This window comes from Misgurnus anguillicaudatus, chromosome 18, assembly GCF_027580225.2.
Source record: "Misgurnus anguillicaudatus chromosome 18, ASM2758022v2, whole genome shotgun sequence".
In the NCBI taxonomy this organism is placed as follows: Eukaryota; Metazoa; Chordata; class Actinopteri; order Cypriniformes; family Cobitidae; genus Misgurnus; species Misgurnus anguillicaudatus.
The window spans coordinates 27,596,628-27,622,766 of NC_073354.2; the positions used below are offsets into that span (position 1 = coordinate 27,596,628).

Below are 26,139 nucleotides of genomic sequence, written 5' to 3' on the forward strand. Positions count from 1 at the left end.
TTGATTTTTCAGGTTATATTATAATTAAAACAACAATAAATGTTTTGGTTACATTTGTTACATCTCAAAACAGCCATAAGAAAAAACATATTTGTAATTTCCATACTTCTGTCACTGCGTATGTTGTTCTTGTGTTTTCGAACAGCTTATCCAACGCTTTTATTTAAGATCCACATGACCAGCTATACTTTTGGCCCACAAGTTCAGAGGTCAAATGGCCATACACACCCTGTTACTGGGGTAAAATTGTCCACAATCTAGCACCAGTGGCTTGATTAACTTGCACAGAGTTTAGGAGAGACATTCTCTCTGTTTAAGCATCTAAAATATTCTGAAATGCTTCATTTTGTGTCGTGAAATTTATTTTTTGGTTGTACTCCAACCTGTTTGAAATGGCAAAATCAAAAACGTTTAGTGGTAACACTCCAGAGAGACTGATCGTGGGGGGATAAGTTTGTTTAAGTAGAGTATAATGAATGCACACTATCCACAGTCATGATCTGCATCATACACAACAGGAATGGTTTTCATTCAATGCCCTTGAAATCACATAGCACACAAATTAAATTACGATAACAAATGAAAATCTAAAAAGCTACAGTGGTAATACTTGCGAATGTACAAAAACATAAAAAATACCTTGGTGTTTTGGTAACATGTTAGTAGTAATACAAAACTTAGTTTAACATAATATCAAAGGACTTAAACAAATGGTTCATAAATTACATTACATAGCTTCTGCGTTAGACATCATGCCAATGTGTGTGCAATAATATGCTACATGTTAAAGAGATTATAGCATTGACACCAGCGTTTATAGTCCAGCAGCACACATACAAGAAAGCTCCAAATTATGAAGAGAACGCCTCATCGACCCAGTTTAAATGCAAGGAGTACTTTAATGTGCAAACAGACTTCTGTTGGAGCATTCCCTAGCTGCGTGCATGTTGAATTGAACGAGACATAAGATTGTAAGTGCACATATAGATGTCCGTCCCTTTGTTTTTTAGCTGACAGTAATGAAATGGTTACGGGGTCTAAAGGAGGTCAGGCAAGTGGCTATAGACCGAGTCGAGCAGAGTTTGGCTTGCTTCTTGACTCTTCGTCCCGGCAATCTCGAACAAGCGATCTAGCCTGTCCTCTGCCATGGGGATTTCCTCAATGACGTGAAGCTCATCGGGGTTGAGAATGTGCAACATGTCATCAAAGATGGGCTGCAGGTCACAGGGGTCCAGACGCACCTGCCGTAGCACTGTGTCCTTTTTTTCTGAGGGACAGAGAAGCGTAGAGACGTTAACACAAATATTATTAGTGATTATTATTGGCATATTTTATATCAGTGAAATATGACACAAAAATAAATGTGTTTCAAACTGGGTTTGATGCAATAACATAGAGCAACCACCAGAGGGACTACAAGAGCTTTAATACAGTTTTAGTGGATCATTTGTGCTTCATGATCAAACAAAAGTTTTCCCAAACTTAATTAGGAAGGACACGTGAATAACTTAATAAAGAATGATGCTTACTAAATACATTCCTGCTGTCCAGATGCAGATGTGTAACCACAAGCATAAATGTTACCAGCTGTGTTTTTGTGTTTATTTACGTACTCTTACCTTTGGTTATGAAAGAGCCTGTCCGGCTGAGGGCAGAGTCCTTGCTGGAAGTGGAGTCACATCGCAGCAGCGGCTCTGATTCGTCGGGAAAGAATCCCTTGGTTCGCTCCATTGGCGACTGCTCCACCACAATGCCCGGCGACTCTAAAGGCTTATGGTTGGGGCTCAGGCATGGGGTAACATTCACAGCCGTCATTAGCTTGTTCAGGTCGACCTACGGCAAAAGTGATAGAAAATTTTAATGAATTTTCTAATATATCATTAAGACAGGGATGGGAAAAAATCTGTACAAAACTCAAATTTGCCAAGACATTTATTTAAGGGTACCACTACCATTCATTAAAGGGTACTACTAACATGCATTAATAGAAAAACACATTAAATATTTTCATTACCTCAAAAAATCCTAACATGTAATACTCATTATAACCTGTGGAGGCCGCTGTATCCATATTTGATGTATGTTATCAATTCCACATGTAACAAAATGTTTATTTTATTGTTATGAACCCATAAGAATAAAGCATTATCATGTTTGGACAAACACGATTCTTGGAACAATTATGCAAGTAACGGACTTGAAAGAAGGGCTTTTTGCTGAGAGACTGGGAAGACTGTATTAAGCGCACAATGTCCGGGGACTACAAGTGTGTCACTATTTGCCCATTGCATAGTTAGCACAAAGGGTTCAGACTTCGTGGCCTTGGACCACCCACAAGAGTCCCGTCCATGGTGCCCTTTGCATCAGGGGATGGTTACTTGGGGAGGCAGATGAAAAAGATTCTGTCCAGCCAGAAATTTGCTGCCCACAGAACACATGGCCTGTGATACAGTCACACTACACAAATCATACTTGGTATATTAATGATGTATTTCCGGAAATGTGAGTCATATTCTAGTACTGAATTTAATCATTAATACAAAGTAGTGAATAAATATGCTAAACATAGTCTTAACAATATGCAGACTGAGTGACACATATGCTCTTATTATGCAATCTATTCAAGGAAGCATATAAACCAGGGTTCAGATATTAACTAGGGCTTTGGGACAAAAAAAGCCACTGGAAGTGACAAAAATGACACCCATCATTTCCTAAAGTTCTACTATAGGCTTAGTCATTGTCATTTTTATGCCTAGTTGTATTTTTGTATCCGGAAGGTACCCAAACATCCAAACTTTGAAATTTGGCACATGCAGTACAAATTATAGGAAGAACAGAGCTCCCCCCAAACACCCACACATTTGTTTCCTGTAAATGTTTTGTTATTGACTCAGCAGTGAATAATCAATGGGATAAAGAAAAGCAAGAGCACTGTTAGTGGCACAGTGAGCGATCACATTGGTCATTTATTATACACCCCACACAGAGACAAACAACACTGAACTGCATGAACACCACTAGTAAAATGCAACACTAAGGCCAGTCGAGTTAAGATAGATATGCACATAAGAATTTTTCACTGTCTGAGAGACTTCATGTAAGCGCAAATGCACCTTTTAGGGTCACACTGCGAAAGGGTTTTTCAATATTTTACTATGTTCTTAACTCAACTTAGATGAATTAGTACATACCTATCTTTTTTCAATGAGTGTACTTTTAATCTTTGTACAGCGTCTCGTGAATGTGTTATATAATAGCATTTAGCCAAGCCCCATTCATTCCTTAGGATCCAAACAGGAATACATTTAGAAGCCACCAAACACTTCCATGTTTTCCCTATTTAAAGACTGTTACACGAGTAGTTACACGAGTAAGTATTGTGGCACAGCATAAAACTTTAGTTTGGAGCCATAGAAATGAATGGGGCTAGGCTAAATTCTAACACATTCAAGAAGCACTGTACAAAGATTAAAAGTGCATGCATTGATAAAAGATAGGTATGTATCAATTTATCTAAGTTGAGATAAGAAGATAGTGAAATATTGAGAAACGGTGGTGTTTTCCTTTAACTGTATCTAATCAGTATGTTTTTTAAGATATACTAAATAAATATTGTCATCATTTACTCATGTTCTTATCATTTACAGGAGGGTAAGTGAACAATTTCTATTTTTGGATAAACTATTCCTTTAAAGTCCGTCAGAGAATTGTTTCTAAACACAAAAATGTTAGAAATGTATTGATGAAACATGTTGCAAAGAACTATGTGAATTATGTAGTACCAGGGCCGGCGTCAAGGGGGGGCATTTGCCGGCAGTGCCCCCCCGAACAGGTTGTTGTGCCCCCCCTACAAAGTTTTTTATTACTTTAATATATATCAAGAATAATTAAAATAAATTAAACATTGAATGTTTCATGACTTGTAATGTAATCAAATGAGGAAAATATAGTTGATATATGTTTTCTTTAATTAAAATAGACCAGTTTCTCTGATTGGATGTATTGCCGCGTCTCACCCGTCTTACGTCTTTAGCATATTTGTGACTTGATACTAGCAACGTGTTTTTTCGCGGCATTTTATGGATCGTGTAAAATATGGATATTAGATCATTTAGAACGAACCAGCACCGCCTGCTTCATCTTCATGCAAACAAAGACTGGCTCAAACTCAGAGATTAGAGGTCGAGGTGGAATTCACAAATCTACAGGACACTGTTTTAAGGAAGTTTAATGTTATTACACGCCGTCTTCAGCTATTTTAAAGGTAAGTTAACGTTGTTTTAAATTACGTAAGCTTAAATGTGAAGTGTGGCTATAGACCATTAACAGCATTACGACGTGATTATGGTAAAGCGGCTTTTTTAAAGCTAGGGCGCGGTGTGCGCTGCGCTATGAAACCCATTCATTTCAATGGCTTGCGGCGCACGAGGACGGTTTGTTGTTGCGTCGAGCAAAGCGCGAGCACAGCGGAGCTCAGCTTGCGCTCACGCCGCGGTCGAAGTTTAATAGTTTTGCGCATAGTTTGTGGTCTTTTGCACTTTATACGGGAAATGAGCTGAAAGTCTGTACCAGTTGTATGAGGTTGTCTTGCTGTATTTGTTGTTTTAATGTCTTGTTTTTGCTAATTATTGTTGCTATTGCGTGCCCCCCGTTGGAAGCCGAGTGCCCCCCTGTTAGTTATGGTCTGGCGCCGGCTCTGTGTAGTACTGAACTGTGGGGTTACACCGTTAAACAGTTTTTCCACATTTCAGTGTTCAGGATTATTTGGGCGGGGTTAAAACGGTGGCTTGATGATGACACACTGAAGCCCCGAGCACGGCCACGCCCCTAACAGAATCACGAGCACGCATTCATGTTCTAGCTGTATTTGAAAGTTGAGAGAGACTGGCAAATTTCCCACGAGTGTTGAGTGGTTTCAGCGCCTCTAGCATTTGAAAAAAGAGAATTTCAAAAAAAAAAAAATTGGTGTTTTTCCGAATTTGTCTGGGTGGTTAATATCACATTTTTCTGTGGTGTGACAAACTGAGAACACTTCTAATATCGGACTTCACAGTCTTTAATGTTTTAACACTTTAATACCCCATACACCTAATGTTTAAATTCTAATGATTATACACTGCTAGCGATTGGATACACAATAGTATATCTGTACAGATGAGCTTTACACAAATGTTAAATGGAAGTCGAAAATGTCTTCATCTGATCCTAATGTTTGCCTCTTGTCTTGCCATGTGTAATTCATTCACCTGTTATGCGTGCGGTAGGGGTGGGCATTATGAGCTAAAATTCCTCTCAAGGTAATTTAATGTTTTAGAGACTGGCGAGATAGAGAGAGTGATGTTTTCTTTTTCCAGATAGAATGTGAAAAATGCTGATTATATAATTTTTTATTTTTAAATAAATTTTATAATTTAAAATAGATTTGACCAACTTAAAGGCAGGATCCATGAGTTCTGAATGCAAATGTTGAACTTTGAAATCACTTAAACAAACATGCCCCTACCCCAATAGAATCTAGACCTTCTTTTGATAGACCCGCCCCACGCATATGCAACCCAACAATGTCGTTAAGTAGAAAAGCACCTTACTGCTGATTGGCTACAAGTGTGTTTTGGTAGTCGGTCTGACTCTCTTTCCCAAATTGTTTTTCAGAAATCGTGCACTCCGCCTTTGACTGAAAATGTTTCTGTACTGGATGCATGTAAATCCCTCGTTCCATAATTTACCACTCATGTGCGCTGACTGCGCTCCAACCTGTGCAAGTTTGAAACAAAACATGACGAAATGATGTCAGGTGGGGGAATAAACAAAAAAGTGCTGTGTAGCGTTGTGCCAAATGTGCGGGGTAAAGAATGCAGCCCTGTTACAACAGGACTACCTTTGCCCTTCCTGCCCAGATAAAGGTTTAGTGAAAGTCAACATTTGCACCGGCAATTACGGCATGTGATTATTAGATGGTGTTGACGGGCAGATACACAAAACAGTCGTAAGAAGTTTTTTATCTTGATTACATCAGCGGTGATATAGGTTCACCATCTATTGTGACCTTGGGACAAGGTCAGGGTGCATAAAAGTGGCCTTTATGGACTGGACACAGGAAGGTCTTGTACCTTTCAAATTAATTCTGATGATTGATCCTCTGTCTCTGGTTGTGTGTCAGTTCTTATCCGAGCAACGCAACTCAATGGGATGCAGCCAGGAGTCCTGAGGCACTCATGTGTTTCGTTCACCCTGTTATCCAAACGGTGTTCTAGACCAGAGGTGTGCGAGTTATGTAATAATGCAGAAACTTGGCTAGCGTGGCTTGAGTAATGTACAAACTTTGATGTATGTGTAATCACTCAAACGTTTGGTACATTAATGGCACGTGGCATATATAGGGTGTGTCGTGTACATTTCTGTTGTTTAAACACTTAAACTATACTAGCTTAATGTGTAACAAGCTTAATGTGCAAGCATGACATGTTGAAAATTGAAACACTTTCAAAATGACAACTCCTGGCTCAACCAATGGTGTAAGTTTGAGCTTAATAATTGGTAGATCTGTTTATCCAAACAATGGAAGACTGGAGAAAGCTTTAACTGGCTAATGTTGTTAGCTGGCTTTAACTTTTAGCAGGTTTCCCAGCTTGGCTAAGCTGTTGTTCAGATGGCCTAACTGGACATCTTGGCCAACTGCTCAACCATCAAAACAGACCAGTTGGTTTAGGGACTAAGTAGTTGAAGCTCACCTGAGGATTGTCTTCCATTACACTACGTATCTTGTCCACCACGTCAATGCGGCGTTGGTGGTGGAGGGCATTGATCAGCTTAGCCAGGTTGGCATCGCTGTCTCGAATGGTCCAGTGCTGGAGAGTAGCGTACGCCCTCTCGTGATCAGCCGAGTAGCCGTTGGAAAAGGCAGCCACCTCGTGCTCTGTGGCGCTGGCCAGGGATTTGTACATATCAATCCACTGGCTGCCAATCTGTGCTGCTACCAGCTTCAGGATGTCAACACCTGGGAAATGAGAGCAAAGGTCAATCCTATGTTTATCTACTGCACACTGTAGTTACATTTCAACCTTGTACACAAGCACAGCACTTTCAAGTAAGCTCAACATGCCTTATTATAGGAAAGCAAGCTGTAAATTGATAAATATATACTTTCTGTATATAAAAGCTTTTGTGTGTTCTTGGTAACCCCATACAGTTGGCGCAGTATGTGCATCTACACAAGGGATAGAGGTATAAAGTTCAAAAGGGCTCTAGGGTTACGCACACCAGTGTCTACCGCGAGACATGCTGTCCTTTGGTTAGGTTCATAGTAATGACCCAAACTGATACATGTTTTGATAGACTTAGCTGAAGCATGTTGGGGAGTTCATCATCAAGTATAGTGCATTACATATCTGGCACCTTTATCTCAGTTTTCCAGCCGGGCTTATCCTATTTCCAGACTAAAATGCATGTTTGAGCTGCCTTGTACTCTGATCTGACTAGAAAAATTGCAACTTTTAATTTCTGTCTGTCTTAGTACACAATGTAACCACAGAACAGTCTTAAAGTTTTAAATAGGAAAAATATTGAAACTCTTTGGTTATTTTTAGGCACGATGCTAATGGACTAATCAGATTCTATGGATTATGCTAAGCAATAGCATAAAGTGCTAGCGCCAGACCCGAAGATCAGCTGAATGGATTCCAAAACAATAAGAAATGTTTAACTTTAGGGGAGCTGGAAAATGAGCATGTTTTTAAAAAAGTGGAGTGTCCTTTTAATATAACTAAGGCCTAGACCTGGATTAATCTAAACCCTGTCTGGGAAACTGCCCCTATAATACTTCAAGATTATTATGCAACATATTCTGTGCATATCAACACCCTGGCATCCACCCATAAATTCCCAGCATCAGGGAAGCAATTTCTGCATGGCCAAGCACTATTCACATTTCTTTTCATATCCAGAAAGCACAAATATACTTGCATTTGACTGTATCTGTTACAAAACATGTTATAAAATGTGAAAAATGCTCTCCTGCTATTTATAATTGCTTGTGAATGGTGAGGCTACATTACTATGGGAAGGGCTTAGATGCAAAAGCCACTAAACAACACCTCTGTCAAAAATTTGATAATGTTATTACAGGAATAGTCTACTCATTTTCAATATTAAAATAGGTTATTACCTTAACTAAGAATTGTTGATACATCCCTCTATCATCTGTGTGCGTGCACGTAAGCGCTGGAGCGCGCTGCGACGCTTCGATAGCATTTAGCTTAGCCCCATTCATTCAATGGTACCATTTAAAGATAAAGTTAGAAGCCAAACACATCAACGTTTTTCCTATTTAAGACGAGTAGTTATACGAGCAAGTTTGGTGGTACAAAATAAAACGTAGCGCTTTTCTAAGCGGATTTAAAAGAGGAACTATATTTTATGCCGTAATAGCACTTTTGGGAGTACTTCGACTTGCCTGAAAAGTCCGCTCATAATGGGAGAGGGAGGGTGTTACTGCGCTGAGTCGAAGTACTCCCAAAAGTGCTATTACGCCATAAAATATAGTTCCTCTTTTAAATCCGCTTAGAAAAGCGCTACGTTTTATTTTGTACCACCAAACTTGCTCGTATAACTACTCGTCTTAAATAGGAAAAACGTTGATGTGTTTGGTCACTTCTAACTTTATCTCTAAATGGTACAATTGAATGAATGGGGCTAAGCTAAATGCTATTGAAGCGTCGCAGCGCGCTCAAGCGCTTACGTGCACGCACCCAGATGATAGAGGGATGTATCAACAATTCTTAGTTAAGGTAATAACATATTTTAATATTGAAAATGAGTAGACTATTCCTTTAACCGAATGCTCTCTGGACGTATTATACGTTCATCAAATACTTTAAAATCTGCTCAATTCCAGCTTCAGGCCATTCAGAAATCCTGGTTTGTTGGCAGACTCCATTAAGAGTCTGATAAAAATGCTCATTTACAAGAAAACATGTCAGATGCACAAATTAGAGGGTTTTTCATATATAAACTGTTAAAACTATAAAATAAAACAACAAAACTCCTTCAACATGTCAATAACCACCAGATAATAATAATAATACTAATCTCATAACATTATTTTAAATGACACCCACCTATAATAAATAACAACCTGGATTAACGTAATCCATGTTTTATTTCTCTTTACTGAACATAAACCTAATGGAGTCCAGGGTAACAGGATGATTTTATAGGATAACGGCTGCTGGAAGGTATTAGAGAATCTATCTGAAAGCCAGATCTGTTTTGTTTGTGATCCATCTGTAGCAAATTCACTGGAGTTCTCTGGAGGATAGCGTGCCATGGATCGAAAAATGCCAAGGCCTGCAGGGTGCCCATCCACTCGACTGTGTCTAAGTGACAGTCTCTGTCTAAATGATTTAGGATGAATTTGACAGGTCGCGTGATGTTGTTTTTCTCCTCTATAACTGTGTTAACTGATGGACTTGGTTGCCCTATAGTCCTGAAGGCAACTTTTGTGAAATGCTGGGAAAACACGTGCAGCTACTACATGAACACAGACAGAGTGTTTACAAATGTTTAAAGACCTTGTTTTGGTACAACAATGGTATCTTAAACTCTATGGGCAGTTTCCCAGACAGGGATTAGACTAGTCCTAAACTAAAATAAATGTAAGAGCTGTCCAAACTGAAAACAACTTGCACTGACATATCTTAAAATACATCAGTGTCCTTTGTTTTGCCTCAAAATGCAGTAATGTTATGTAAGTATTTTCAAATTTAACTAAGACCTAGTCCTGTCTTAAGATAATCCCTGTCTGGGAAACCACCCCTAAGTGACTTTAAAAAAAAAATGTTTTACACACTGCTTCCAAAAGTGGTCTAAAATATTTTATACATATTTTAAAAGTTAAAAGATTTTAAACATGAACCTGAATTTTAGATCTTTAGTATTTGGCAATGTCCTACTTTTGCCTTAATGACAGTTTGATCTGGCACAGACAAAACCTGATGATTCATGTTATCCCAGCACGATTTGAAAACGTTCCAAAGAACATCTTGTTTGCTTCAGTAGAAGTAAACATGATCTATTTCACAAGCTTCCTTATTAGATAGACCTAGAAATAGTGCATAATAATCACCCATATTTCATTCATGTTTTATGTTTCAGATGTTCCTGTTACTCAACTGGTAGAGCATTGCATTAGCAGCGCAAAAGACATGGGTTTGAGCCTGCATACATGATAAAAACAATACATAGACTAAATTTATCAATGCATTAAAGCTCACATAACACATGCTGTTTTTGCTTATCTTATGTTAATCTGGAGTACCTATAGAACATCCATAGTATTGCATCCTTTGTATTTCCAAAGATTCTTTAGTTTGATCAGATTTATAAAAGACAGATCAGCTTTACCGGTTCTTTCCGAATAAGCTGGCGCTCCTGGAGGCGTACCACGGAAGGAGCGAGTCACAAGCAAGCAACACACACAAAACATTATTCCAATATCTCTGGATAACTTATGATTCACTACATGTTTGTTGTTTACATTATATTACATGCCGATTGATAACAAAACATAGACATTTGATGCAGTTTTACTTACCGCCTGCCACTCATGACCGGTTGGGACTGTCCCATTTACACAAAATCCAGTGTTAACGGACAAGTTCGGTATTTTACACTTAAAGCCCTGTTTTCAAATTGTTTATGATGAAATAGAACGGTTTTGACTGAAATTTGGACATATGATGTGGGCCCGAGATTTTTTGGGTGTTTATTGTATCACCTCCCACCTCTATAATGGTTGTAGAGGTGCAAAGGAACAATCCTTCCTAAAATGCATTAAACTTAAGTTTACAAAGATGTGAAACTCACCGAGTGGTCAGGGGTGTTCACTGATATGCTCACACAAAAATAGCTAAAAAGATGCTTTCCAACAGGCTAAAACACCTGTTGGAAAGCATCTTTTGCAGCGATTTTTGTGGATTTTAGGAAGGATTGTTCCTGGGCACCTATAAAGCCATTGTAGAGGTGGGAGGTGATACAATGAACACCCGAAAATTCTCGGGCCAGCATTATATATCCAAATTTCAGTCAAAACCGTTGTATTTCTTCATAAACATTCTGAAAACAGGGCTTTAAGTGTAAAATACCGTACTTGTCCTTTAAACAAACACAAGCACAACTCCACTGCTACCCCGGATAAACAAACTATATCCGTTGTTTCCATAAGGCTTGGTTCTTTGGCAAGCTAAACAAGCTTTAATTTCCCTCACAAACAACAACAACAACACACTTTTTGGTGATGTTGATTTCGGGTCAGCTCTGTTGTGTGTGTTTATGCGCTATTCCGGTTAAAGCGCCCATATAAGGACTGTACTTCCTGCACTGAAATTGGCCATAAAAGAAATAAAGAATCTTTTATGTTTGAAAAAAATACTCCAAATAAGTCCGAATGAGGAAACCAACTCTTTAACAGTGTTAAAGAGCAAGTATTTTATTGCTAAAAAAACGTTATTTTGTGTATTTAGTATAGTACAATGTGTTCGCGTGGTTTATGGTTAAAATACGCACAGATTTGAAATGCTCTGTGTCCCTGATTGGCTAGCTAATCTGTACGTTGTGATTAGCGTGAATACCTCTGACGTTAGCCAGAAATGTGACGCTTCTTACCATGTTTTAAAGATTCAATTACAATGCAATGCTAACAAAAGTTACCGTATTTTTCGGTCTATAAGCCACTTTTTTCGTAACTTGGCTGGTGCTGCGTCTTATAGTCAGGTGCGCCTTGTAAGTCAGTATGAATTAATTTTGACATTTCTGAGGCAAGAGACAACATTACCGTCTACAGCCGCGAGAGTCCGCCATATGCTGCTCCTGTATTTATATAATTCAATAAATTCTGTCATGTGGAATGACGAGTATGCAAACTTCACGCTAGTTGGCTTGTTCGGTTAATTTAGCCTATTCAACCTCCCAGGTGAGTTCTGTATGCTTTGGTTTATCGTTTAAATAACTGATAATATTACTTAAACGTACAGACATCTATTCAGCCTTCTGTTCTGTCTGCTATTGTTTAGTTAAATAACTTGCCTTTCCAGATTAAATGTCTGTTCTTTGGCTTTGATTTTGTGAAATAATTTTCAAAAAAAAACGTGACGTATAGTCCATTGTGACTTAAATATGTTATTTCGCCTTAAGGACGAATTTTTTGAATGATGCGGCTTATACTCCAGTGCGTCTTATAGTCCTGAAACTACAGTAACTTACAGGCTGTGAGTCCGAAGCGGGAGGAATTATGATAATGGCAGGTTTTGTCAATGTCACCAATCCCAGGAAGTAAACTGTTGCCTACAATCCGTGTGTTTGTTGTAGTCCAAGAAAAGAGATTTATGTTGGAGACTTTGGGGTATGTATCTTTTGCATATTGTTAACATGTACTAATACACACTTACACACCAAAGGAAATTTAAAAACGTGAATTGAACAATAGTCAGAATGCATGAAATAGCTTTACCCCCCCCCCAATGTAATACATAAATAAAATGCAATGCTTTAAGTTGCATGTTTATTAAGCCACACTTCCCATTGTCATGCATACAAATTTATAAAGGGTGCTGGGTTTATTTTGCTCTTTGAAACTGAACTGTTTGACTGCTAGACAGTAATTTGCATTATTATACAGACTGCATTTGTACTGTTGTCATTACGTCATGATGTCATCTATCTGTTTTAAATGGTGTGAAAGCTCTTGCTGTTGGCATACAGTCTCCAAGCATACAAAAGCCTTTTGGTAAAAGTGCAAAAACATATTATGGACAATTAGCACATGTAAAGACAATATCAGATCTCTTTGACTCCAAAAAGCCTTAACATCTACTTATCAAATTCAAACAAAGCAGTAACCAGATACAACAGGTCTGGGTTGGCCACATAACAAAGAAACCCCGAAAGCGAACGAGGAATTCCCCTTCCAGGAAAGTGACCGCTGTGGCTCCGCAAGAATGTCTGCAACACAGCCATCCCATAAATCCCTGACACCTCATGCCTCTTACCGCCCGCAGTAATTACCACTTCCACATCAAAACAATGAAAGTCTTCTCCTGAAGTATTAAACACAGACCAGGACATGCTTACGAGCGGGGGATCCTACAAGCTTTCCCCGAGTTTCCCTGACTCTTACACAAAATACTGGCAGAGCTGAGCTCACCCATGAAGTTCCTAATCGTCTGTAATAAAACCCCAAGCCCACCCTGATTCTGGGCAGTGGGCTTTTATAGATAACACCTATTGCAGAGGCTGTTTTGTGGGGTTTACACGCGGGTGGTTCTGTTTCTCTGTTCTCCGGCATGCGTGCTTGGTTATACCGTACGAGGCACATCCTGGCCTCCAATGAAAGAATTCATTATTTGTGCGATCGCTCCTTCATCTTTATATATGTTTCCCATGCGGTCCTTTATGGCCATTATTTAACTAATGTAGTAAATGCACATGCCTTCAGGCCGCCCAATAACGCACCTTGAATGAATTAGGGAAATAGTTTGTGTTGTGTTCATGGATGCTGTGTAAAGTTTACCTGTGCTTTTCTATTACACATGATTTAAAAGGCCTCAAATAAATTCTTTAAAGTTAATAAACTTTGAAATAGGATGCTTCCCAGCACTAAGGAGAAAAACACCACAGTGAACTTTTTGTTTTTCCACCTGGTGGAAGTGTTTAACAATTTTACATGTTTGAATTGTAAGGCAGTTGCTTTCGCCTTGCAACTATTATAACGATATGTAACTAATTAAGAGCTATTAAAATTTAAATTTTTTGTTATCATTTACTAACCCTTCAATTGTTCTAAACCTGTATACATTTCTTTGTTTTACTGAAAACAAATGAAGATATTTTGAAAAATGGTTATAACTAGGGATGCACCGATACTGGTATCGGGTATCGGTCTCGATACCACATTTTCTAAAGTACTCGTTAAAAGTCCCACGATACTGGGGACCGATACCACGGTCTGAGAAATGTCTATGTTTGAGCGGCGTGTAAGGGGTTAATGCCTCTTGTGTTGTCCAAAGAGGCAGAGTTTACAACAAACTGAAAAAAATACTTGAGTTGCACTGTCACTGTTTAAATTTTAATTATTTATTCTGTAATATGTTGCATACAACATGCTTTTCATTTTAAATAAATGTTCTTAATTCAAAAGTAGTCCCTTGTTTTGTTTTTTTTTTTGTTTTTTTTATATGACTAAAGCTGTTACCTGTAAATTTAAATCATGTTTTTTTTTTTTTGTTAAGTACTCGGTATCGGCAAGTACTAAAATGCAAGTACTCGTACTCCAAAAAAGTGGTATCGGTGCATCCCTAAAAATAACCAAACAGACCTGGGACCATTGACTTCTATAGACCGTTTCATCGGGCACACATGCGGTGACGCGATAAGCGTCTGGTCAGAACTTTACTTTCGGTTTCTGTTTGTTTAATGATCTGACTAGTTGCTGAAACTGAACTCTTAAACAAATCTCATTGAAAATAACAAATGTTTTGGGTTCCTATGTAATCTACGTGTTGTTTATTTTGCTTGTTATATAAATAAACTACTTTAAAAGGACTTTGATGTTATTTATTCTTCGCAGAGTTTACCGGAAGTTACATGATGACTATGAAAGCCGTGTGTTTATGTTTTTACTGCTGAAACCGTCTATAGTATTGTTTTTTCCTACTACGGAAGTCAATGGTGCCCCAGAACTGCTTAGTTACATTTTTACAATATTATATAAATATAATATTTTATATTACAGCTGTCAAAAGATTAATTGTGATTCATTGCAAACAAAATAAAAGCTTGTTTTTGCATAATATATGTGTGTGCACTGTGTGAAATTATTTTGTGTATATATACACACACATGCATGTATGCATTTAAGAAACATTAACATGCGTATAAATATAATTATTTAGATGTTAAATATATATATATATATATATATATATATATATATATATATATATATATATATATATATATATATATATAGATATAGATATAGATATAGATATAGATATAGATATATATATAAATAGATATATACAGTATATATAGATATATAGATATATAGATATAGATATATAGATATAGATAAATACATTTATATAAGTTTTGAACACCATGAAGGTAAGTAAATGATGACAGAATTTTCATTTTTCTGTAAACTATCCCTTTAACTTTATTAATATTAAAAAACTACTAATATCTTCTCATCTTATATTTGTACACTTTCTGAAAATGTAAGTTTTCTTTGCCTATCCAGAATGTTGCTAGGCAGTTGCTAAGGCATTTTCTTAGAGAGACTACATATTAGACATTTTAAATGACCTTTACATGGGGATAGATGGGGGGACAATGAACTCACACACCTCTCAAGATGCATAATTTAAAACCTTCGCCCACCTCCCACCAGGGCATACGCACTGATAAACCCCATCGGCTTTCAAACCAGAAAACTGGAATTATCTGGTTCCAACTGCTTAGGGTTAAACAAAGTGACACACATAGTCGGATACAGTAGCTCATGCAGCTTTAAGCCAATGCCAGTCTCATGGCTGTATCTGATCAGCCTCTGCTGCACAGTAACCACAAGAAGTGTAGAGTGTGAAATAAATAATAAACGAAGATAAGAAGCACCGGATGAGTAAAACTAAGAGAGATCATGTTCCATATGAGCACTGCTTCGATTTCCCTCTATAGTATTGTTTACTTTAAAAGAAAATGAATGGGATCAACATTGCTGTTGTGATGACAGATCCACAGATGGTCTGCTACATTGGAATTTTATGTCTGCCAGTCATCATTCACATTGCAAAGTGCCGGGGAATGATGTCTGGCATCTGCTGGAGCATTTAGTCATTAACACTTCTTTATACATAAATCTCTTCCAATTCTAGGTAATGGTGAAGGGGGTTATGTATGTATATCATTGAACAACAACTGTGTGGGGACTTCCCCAGTATTACGCAAAAGGTTAAGACATTGTTGCTATGTCAAACTGCTCAAACAAACAGTGACACACTGTTCATTTCAATAGTGACACACTGCTGATGACCAGCCTTGACCCTTTCAGATTAAGCGGGGAAAGGATAAGGCGTAGCGTTCCTTTAGCTCAATTGGTAGAGCATGTGCGTTAGCAGCGCAAAGGTCATGGGTTTGTTTGACCCGCAGGGAACGCACATATTAATGAAAACAATCAGTACAAATGCATTGTAAGTCAATTTGGATAAAAGGGTCTGATAAAATGTCAAATGCATGAATATAAATATTTTAATAATGAAAAATATTGCAATGCTTAACAACGCTGTTTGGTTAAAGGGACACTCCACTCCTTTTTAAATAGGCTCATTTTCCAACTCCCATAGAGTCGCACTGCTAGCATAGCATAATCCATTGAATCTGACCAGACCATTAGCATCGCTTAAAAAAATGACCAAAGAGTTTAGATATTTTTCACATTTTACATTGTAACTACAGAAGAGTCTAGTAGGAAAAATATCGAAACTCATGCTAATGGTCTAATCAGATTCAATGAATTATGCTAAGCTATGCTAAAAGTGGTACTGCCAGACCCGGAGATCGGCTAAATGGATTTCCAAAATGACAAAACTCTAATGTGTAACTCTAGGGGAGTTGGAAAATGAGCATATTTTCAAAAAAAATTATGTCTCCCTTTAAACTACGCCTGGAATAAAGTTGAACTTGAATTGGCAGTCACATTAACATTAAACATAAACAAAACCTTCCTCTCCAAATACACTCCCTCACACAAAGTACCAAATAGTGTTCTGCGATAATACTTACCAATCCAAGTATTTGGCTAAACATAAGAAATACTTGACTAAAACACTGTATCAGACTTAATCCAAATCATTTTGGAATGAAAAGCCATGAATTCATTCATGTATCTGGCAGACGCGACTTATAGTGTATTCGGCATCTGTGTTTCCTGGAAATCAAACCCACAACTTTTGCATTGCTGATGCAATGCTCTACCAACTGAGCTACAAAAACTTTGCATTGAGCAGATATAACTCACCCTGTCCGTTTGAGTAGTAGATCCACCTCTCTTTGGTGTGGGCAGGAGAAGCGGGCTTCTTTTGGATGGCTTTCTCCATGATGCTACTGGGATCCTGTCTGGGACCCTTCTTCAGCACCCGTGAGCTGCGTTTTACACTACAAACCACGATGACCACCAAGACCAGCAAAAGCAGCAGGACTATCATCCAGGGCAGGTGCTCATTAATGTCAAAGTGCTTGTGCATGCTCGGTTTCGGCGCACCCTTGCGAGTGGGCCGGAATCCCAGTCCCTGGGCTTTGCCCTCGTCCACAGTGTCTATGGCTGGCTGGTGATCTGGTGACAAGGAGATCTTGTGGAGCTTTCTTGGAAGCTCCTGAGCAAGGGACATTTGTTGTCGCTCATCCTTTCCGGTGTCCTCAGAGGAAGCCGTGGTTGCGGGAATGTTGATGACGGGAGTCTCTGTGGTATTGAGCGGCAGCCCTGCTACATGTTCGATCTCCACAGCTGGTAAGATTGCAGTACTTTCTGTGTGCAAGAAAAATCATGTAACAAGAAAGCAAGAATTAAATGTAGTACTAAAGATGAGCTTAACCCAGACAACAAAACAGAAGGGAGAACAACTAAAACTTAGCTAATCCAGCATCAAGCTGGCATGTGTTGAAAGCAAACTAAAGCTGTGGTGCTCAGCCCACAAACCGCACGGCCCTATGTAATCTCACATGGGTTGCTCAGATGTGACCCAAAAACTAGTCAATGAAACCTGATGAAACAGAAACTGTTCTTATAAATATAAAACAGGGGTCACTTAAAGCTGTGTGATGCTGCCAAGCGGCTCATTTATAGCCTAACTGTCTGTAAACATGACTCATTTCTTACTGTAAATAGACAGACTAATAAGTACGGAAAAGCACTTTGGAAACGTTCAAATGAGCACTTTACTCTTACCTTTATGTGCTGACTCACTGCTGGAAACTGTGCTTGCAACGTCCTCTCCAACCATGGCTGAGTCAGAACTTGCTATAGTCGGGCCACACACGTTATCCGTCTTCCTCGTACCCTTGATCAGCAACGTCAAACCCAGAGACTGGCAGTCCGAGTGAGCTCGGCACTTCAGAATGACCGACGGCACGTCAGAATAGGTGCCGCGCTGACACGGCTTGCAAAGCACGTCTTCCGTTTCGCTTCCGCGTTTTTTGACGCCCGACCCTGGCGGACACGCCGTGTACCGCTCGCACTTAACACCACGTAAAAAGGTACCAGGCGGGCAGGTGCACAGCCGATCGGTGGTGGATGTACAGGGGGTCTTTTCGATAAAAGGTGCTTGGCAGGGACTCCGACAATGGTGACACTGCTGCACTCCGTTCTCGCCCCGGGTAAAGTTGCCCTCCGGACAGGGGCTGCACTCCCGCACACTGGTCTCTGTGCAGTGAGAGGACACGTAGGTGCCTGCAGGACATTTGTCGCACACTAGCATTTTTCTTGTGGTGGGGTCGATGTGGTGGTAGTGTCGCGGAGACAAGGGCTTCTCTGTGGTCGGGCTGGGGGTCAGCACGTGGGTTAAGACGCCACCGACCACAAAGCACAGCAGCTAACAGCGGGAAAAAAGAACAATGCGACTGTTATGCAATGGTAGTACAAACAATCAAAACATGTAATAAATGAATGACCACTATGTCACGGGTTTATGTAAGATGGTGATAATAGGGTTGCATCTGAATTAACTTAGTAACTTAACTGTTCATAAATTGCTTTTGGAGCATTACATTACATAACAGCAGAACAAAAGATAAGTACCAGAACAATTACTGTTTGCGATTTTTTTGGTAAGAGCCCTAGACCATTAATGTGACATCATAATGCATTGCCAATGGATTTCGACTGATATGTGGTTAAAAGTGCTTTAAAAATGCTGCAACAATCTTGTATTTCTTTTCAGCAATCTAAGACTGACAAATGAGAACTCATCAAATCTCCTGAACTATGAAAGAGCAACTGCTGCAAATGAAATTTTCGTCTGGGTACTCTCATAAGCATGATAATAAAAGCAGACAGCCTGACAAACATTTGAATAACATTTAGACAGTCTCCAACAAATCACCCATGCGACCAACACATTCAAGTCCATTACGATGGATTCCTGGAATGTGTTGACAGCACTCTTACTGTCCAATGACCTCTAAAATGTATTTTAATGACAAGAAGCCAGTAAACACAGCCGCTCTAAAGTTACTTCAGACTGAACGTGATCCTTTAAAGGCAAATTCCGATCATAACAGTCTCCTCCTGACTGCACAGCACGATAACAGCACCTAATATTCTTTATGATGTTACCCTACATCGTAATTCTGCATCTAAATGGGGCTTTGGCCACGTTAGGCAGGTAATGTATCGCATCTTGGCCTCGGCGCAAAAGTCGTCACTAAAGATACGATGCCGGAAAGCAATAAGCTCTAACATCCAGCACACGAGCGCCTAGCTGCATCATCACATTCTAAACCTACTTCAATTAACTGCAGATCATGAAACCCCTGGAGTTTAATTATGGTTCCTGTACAAGAGACCGCACAGAAAACTCAAATAAAAGCACAGAAGACTAATTTCCTTAGCTAATAATGGGAGGCTGACACTGAGCCATACCGCTTTAAAAAACATACGCTGGCTCTCGCTTGTCATGTGACGAAACATGCATATGAGTACTCACAAGAGTAGTCAGCGCGTTTTGACGTCATCCTTTCTAAATGCCGCTAATCCCTATTCTCCGTTCACACACAGCGCTTACCAGTAAATTACTGGTAATCGTACCCCTCTCTTACTGGTAAATTGGCAGCACTGATTTACCAGAAGGTTTTGTTCACACATGAATTTACCAGTAAATACTGTATGTGTGAAAGGGACTAATGACAGACCACCTGCTAAACATTTTGGTCTGAGTTGCACATGCTGGTCTTCGTGAGGTGCAGGCCAACAGAAAACTAAACCTGCTATTCATGAATAGCAATTAGATAAAGCTGTGCTTTCCCATCAGCCTTGGCTCTAGAAAAGGGTTTGAAGTAGGGCAGTGAGGTGGACACATTACTGGTGACATAACAATGGCCGTCTGACAACCAGGCAACAAAAACAGTTTCTAAGTCAGTTCCCATCAATAAGAGAGGACACTGTTGCTTTAAGATAAGCTTCTGAAGTCTGTTTTCTTTCAACAGCTCTTGAAAGAAGAACTTGCTATTGAAGATAAAGAGAAACTTCTTATTTCTTTCAACACAGATATGTTATAACTCCACCTCCTCAATCCACCCAAACTGTGTTAATGCTTGTTTTCACTTTTTTACTCAACGCCGGGTTGAAAATAATTTAACATTTTTAGAGATAACTTTGTGATGAAACCTGAATTGTCCTTGTAATACTGTTAAGGCTTAATTCATTCTCATTGTATTTGTATGCAAACACAAAATGTTTGGTGCAAAAGTTGGATAAACATGCATTACGGGCACCCATCCAAAAGTTCTGAAGTGCCACAGAATCTGATTAACATCTTAGACACTAACATACCCTTGGGCATATACAAACATATGTATAAATATTATTCCTAAGGCATAAATATTTTACCCATGAAGCCATACGAAATTTCAAACATGCAGAAAATGGTATAGACCTTTTCTCGGGCAGATACCTAAAATACTTAAATCGTCTTCCAAAGCGTAAGTGTTGATTCATCTTCTCTTATGAGCTTGTAAAGAATATTTATAATGGGTTTAAAATAAATCATCGGTTTCCCTGACTAACCTGTTAGTAAACCGATTTGGCATTTTACAACCTGATTACATGAGCCTGTAACCTCTACAATTATATGTATTTAGTGAGCAATATCAAGAATGTAGCCAAGTACTATCAAAAGTAAAAGTGTAAGAACAACATAGAACAACAACAATAATAATATCGCTAATATGGCTAATATGAATACCGTGTCGCTGAAAGGAAAACTACCGAGCCTCTAAGGTGACATTGGAGCAAAAAAATCTAAAGTTTAGTTTCATGTGCTCACGTGAAACTTTCATGTGCTCACGCGAAACTTTCGCAGAACGCGGTAGTTTCACGTGCGCAATCGATAGTTTCATGTGAGCACGCAATAGTTTTACGTGCACACGCGAAACCAAACTTTATTTAATTTTTGCTCCATGTCCCCTTAGGGGCTCTGAAAACACATTGTTTTTTCAATATTTTACTATGTTTACAAGGGCTGGGACGATACTAATCTGGCGATTCAATACTATCCCGATACTTATCTGCCGGTTCAATACATATTGCGATTATGTTAGCCTTGCAACTCGTTGTTTCAATCTTGTGATTTTTGTTCGCCTAATAAAGACTAGACAATTAAAAATACTTGATCATACCCTTAAACAAAACCCTGAACTTGTATATAATATTCAAATGTGCAACATAATGAGTAGAAACAATGTCTAAAATAAAATAAAGTGCTATGTTAAACTGTTCCAATAACTAACAATAAATAAATAACCTACTGAAAATCTTTCTAAAATTGAACAACATATTTAAGACTCTAGACAAGTAATATGTGCTACAAACTTCCAACTAAACTAATGCTTGAGAAAGAAAGTGCAGGGCGTGGTCGTGAAAGTCAGTTGTTTATTATCGCCTTATACCACGGGTCTGTTGAATGCTGCATTCTGATTGGCTGAGAAATGTTCTATGGGTGTTGATTATTTTTCTGTAAACGGCAAATGTCTTTAAATGTCTTAAAAATAGGCATCAGAGCAATGTTTGTGGTAACCGTGGTATAAGCGGAATAATTGACTATGCGTGCCGCATTACCACCTTGGTGTGCATTATTTTCTTATAATTCAATGGCCCGTCGTCAATTATTTCTTACATAGAAACCGAAGGCACAATTGAGACAGCACATGCGCATTAACGCGATAGTGCTGACTGACTCCGATCATCGGGTTTTACACTGTTAATCAGACCCGGGTCCTCCGACCGTGAAGACCTTTAATGCATTCAATTCATCTCAAATTTAGAAACATGGAAGGATACAATGTGACACGCTTTTGCAACCAAATTCATAGAGAAACAGAGAGTACGCAAACGCACAACTCATCGGCAGAGACACAACGTGTTCATGCAAAAAATGTAATTATCAAGAGTGTCATTTTCACGTGAAAGAAAAAATTCTCTAAGAGGTTTGCTCCCCTTCCTCTGCTGCCATGGTTTCGCTTTCTCACTCTATTACAGACAACAACATACATTTTGCCCTTTGTTGGAATAAAAGCGGTAAGTAAACATCTCCCCACCACCTCTTTAGTACAACTACAATAATAACAAATATATATTGATTCTGAGGTAAACAAATCGATTTCAAAATCGTTTTATAAAGAATCCTGATAGTTTGGTGAATCGATTTTTTCTAGCTCTTACCTCAACTTAGACAAATTAATAGATAAATATCTCTTTTCAGTCCTTCCAGAAAAACGCAGTGTTTTTTTGTGACTGTTGCGGGCAAAAATCCTCGATTTTGCGGCACGTTTTCTTTACTAAAAAATGCGATGATATATATGCGGGATATTTATGCGATGGAATTTGCGAAAATTGCGGAACTTGCAAAAACTGTGGAAACTTGCAAAAGCTGCAATGATGTTCACGTCACATAATCACGTCACTTCATAACGTTCCCATGGCAACAGAGGACACGGCTGCGCTTGTGTGAAGTAAATGCATTATTTTTCAACTTTCTGCTAATATATATGTGACTTTTTGCTACGAAAACGCAGGGATTATGAAATCAAGCAAGCCCCGCATATTTTGTGCGCGGAAATCTGTAATTAATGTGGCGAGGTGCGTATTTGGAAAAAATGCAGCCCCGCATAAATATGCAGACTTTGGCTGATTATGCAATAAATCGTGCGATCGCACAATCACGTTTTTCTGGAGGGACTGTCTTTTCAATGCGCACACTTCATTTTTGCACAGTGCATCGTGAATGTGTTAGCATTTAGCCTAGCCCCATTAATTCCTTAGGATCCAAACAGGGATGAATTAAAAAGCCACAAACACCTCCGGCGCAGTAATATTGAGAGAAGTTTGAGCGGGAGGGGGAATTCACAGGATGGTTATGATACTGCGCCAGAGGTCGAAGTGCTGCAAGCTAAGTGCTCTTCCATCACACAACATTGTTCTCATTTTTAATCGCTTAAAAATCGACATGTTTTATTTTGTGCAACCATACCTACTTGTGCAACTACTCATGTAACAGTCTTTAAATAGGGAAAACATGGAAGTGTTTGGTGGCCTCTAAATTCATGCCTGTTTGGATCCTAAGGAATGAATGGGGCTAGGCCTAATGCTTACACATTCACAACGCGCTGTGCAAAGATGAAGTGCACGCATTTAAAAAAGATGTGGTGTTTTCCTTTAAGAAGCTCCTAGGAACACCATCAGGTATTAACCCCAGATGTAAATGCCGTAAATGGAAACTGGCATATGCTTCAGGAAACATGACTACATTGTAAAGATATCTGATTGTTTGTCGGTTTGTGAGTAAACATGGCGTGCGAATCTGCAGGAACAGCCATGGGGACAGATGTGATATCATCAGGACTATGTGTGCCAGACTCTGAATGCCAGACAAAGAGGACACCTGTTACACCTGTGATACATCATGACTGAATAGTGCAATGCCAATATAAACACTCCCTGTCTAGAGGCACCCATGTCTATTTTATAATGGACAACAGCCAATGACTCTGCAGACATATAAATGAATTAAGGAATATTCATTCACATGTCAGAAACCTTGCCAAAAACATTACATCACTGCCAACGAATATGTTTTTAACTGGCACATGAATGGTTCACACTAACAGGAAAACTGTTTTAGAGTGTGGTAATGTGAGACTAAATACATTGACAGGCTTGTGTTATAACAATCGAATACAAATGTAACGTCAAGATGTGCATTATGGGTCCTAATGGTCCCTTGGTAGATACTTACTAATGGATAAGCCAGCTTGATGTGTAAAATAAATTTACCTCAAACGACGATCAAATATGCATATTTACTTAAGTGTATAAACAACAGGTGCTTACAAAACAATACTGCTTTCTAGCTCATGCAATTCTCTTAAAAAACATTTTAAACAGATATATCGATATGATAAGTCATGCATATCCTTTTAAAATGGCATTGTTATATTAAAGACCCCTTGAAATCAAAATTTTACTTTTTCTCTTGGTATAAATACGTTATGCTTGATCATATAAACTGGCATGGCCCAAAGCTTACAGTTTGGAATGTGCACTAAAAAAGTCTACATCATCCTACACTTTAGCTTTTCATCAAATCCAATCAAATGCTCTCTAGATGCTAAAGTGTCCCGGTCTCACATCGCAAGGAACCTCGGCTTGAAATCACAGCCGCCTGAAATGAGGCACTTACATTTACTAGTTCTTGTGGGGATGGGCATTTGGTGCACTATAAAAAACGATTCAGACAGTGTAAATATGCTTTCTATTGGAGTAAATGGCGTCTGATATCGCATCAGTGTCATGCGAGCCGCTGCAACGCACACACATACAGGGTGCTACGGCCCTGCACGATAGCACAGAGCGGATCATGTGTGCGAACCTGTGCCGAAAAAAGTGTGGAGGGGATCAAACATCACAAATGGTTAGAGGCAGCCTTAACATTATAACCAGCACTGATGATGAGTAGAAAGAGAAGACACTTCTGTATAAACACAATGCATATTGTTTTTATCTTGTAATAACAAATTTATATTACATATAAATCTGGACTCTATTAGACATATTTTAATACAACTGTGCCACTCAGAAGCTTTTGCTGTACTGTGCAATAAACAAAATGCTATTGTTTGACATTTAAAATAGAAAAGGGGTCTTTCCAATAGTTCCGGACTGACTTCCTGTTTCAGTTATAATGATGTCACCATCAAATAGTGCTGCGCGTTCCAAGGCACTTTAGTGGGCCTTTAAGCTTGTGTACAAGAACAACAATGCATATTTGCCAATTTAATATATCTTAAACTGCAATGTAATGTACTATGTTGGCAGTGTGCGTTATGATGTATTTGTGTATGCTGGCTGCCAAAAGATGGGAGATGTTTGCATATATGGAACGTTTTGTTCTATTTTTTTATATAAAAAAAAAGAATGATAATAATAACTCTTTGAAGAATAATAGGGACCTTGCACCTAAAAACATAATGTGCCATTCTTTACAATATATTTTGTGCTATTAAAAAAAAATCTTACTCAGGCGAGGGACATAATTTAAATTTCCACATTTAATTAAATTTTATTTTATTTTATTATAAACTAATATTTTACTGAAAATGTCCCACAAATAAAACCATCAGAATGCCTGCCACCCAAACGCTATCTAACCTTGAGTAACAAAAACAGGTGTGCAACAAAAAACATAAAAAAGTATTGTAAGAGCCTACGTAACATTAAAAGGTATAAATTATTTTTTAAAACATAAAGTACTTCCCATCTGACTACAAGAACATCCATGATACCCCCTGTCCCTTTAAATCCAACAAATGCCAGAATATTCTGGAGGATGACAAAGATACAAACGCATCCTCGACTTACCACCAATGACAAAGTCATAGACATTTTCCCAGCCGTTGTCCTACAGGATACAGTCTCCTTTATAAATGCCCAAATCTGTTTCTTTTGGGCTTCATAGGTGGAGCATCGCCATCTCCGCATCTCCTTTTAGTGTACAAATATCGTCCACTGACGGCTTTTTATAGTCTGTGCCGCGGAGTGCACCGGCTTCAAGTAGTAGGGGATGAGAGCTTCGTTTTGGAAGAAGAACGGTATAATTCCCATAGCGATGATGGATGGATGTGTGGATCTGGCTTCTGCTTATCCAGGTTACTGAATCCTTGTTGTGCAGCGCGGCGCAAAGACACGGCTGCGGACTGAAAAGGGGCGGGCGCGGGTGACGCGCGTCACAACCGTATGGCAAGCCAGAAAGTCCACATTTACGCAATAAACGAATCGCGTTTGCATGCAAACGCCGTATTTAACGGCGTTTAAAA

General features: G+C 38.8%; 1 protein-coding gene across 1 annotated transcript; it reads right to left on the reverse strand.

Moving 5' to 3' along the window:
- On the reverse strand, positions 1-26,006 carry tnfrsf21 (tumor necrosis factor receptor superfamily, member 21). Its single transcript, XM_055185932.2, has 6 exons — positions 25,685-26,006; positions 18,002-18,644; positions 17,075-17,581; positions 6,735-7,000; positions 1,620-1,833; positions 1-1,267 (listed from the first exon to the last, which is right to left on the reverse strand). Exons 1-6 carry the CDS (start codon positions 25,802-25,804, stop codon positions 1,038-1,040), a joined length of 1,980 nt encoding a protein of 659 aa, XP_055041907.2. The 5' UTR covers positions 25,805-26,006; the 3' UTR covers positions 1-1,037.
- Between the last annotated feature and the right edge of the window lie 133 nt (positions 26,007-26,139).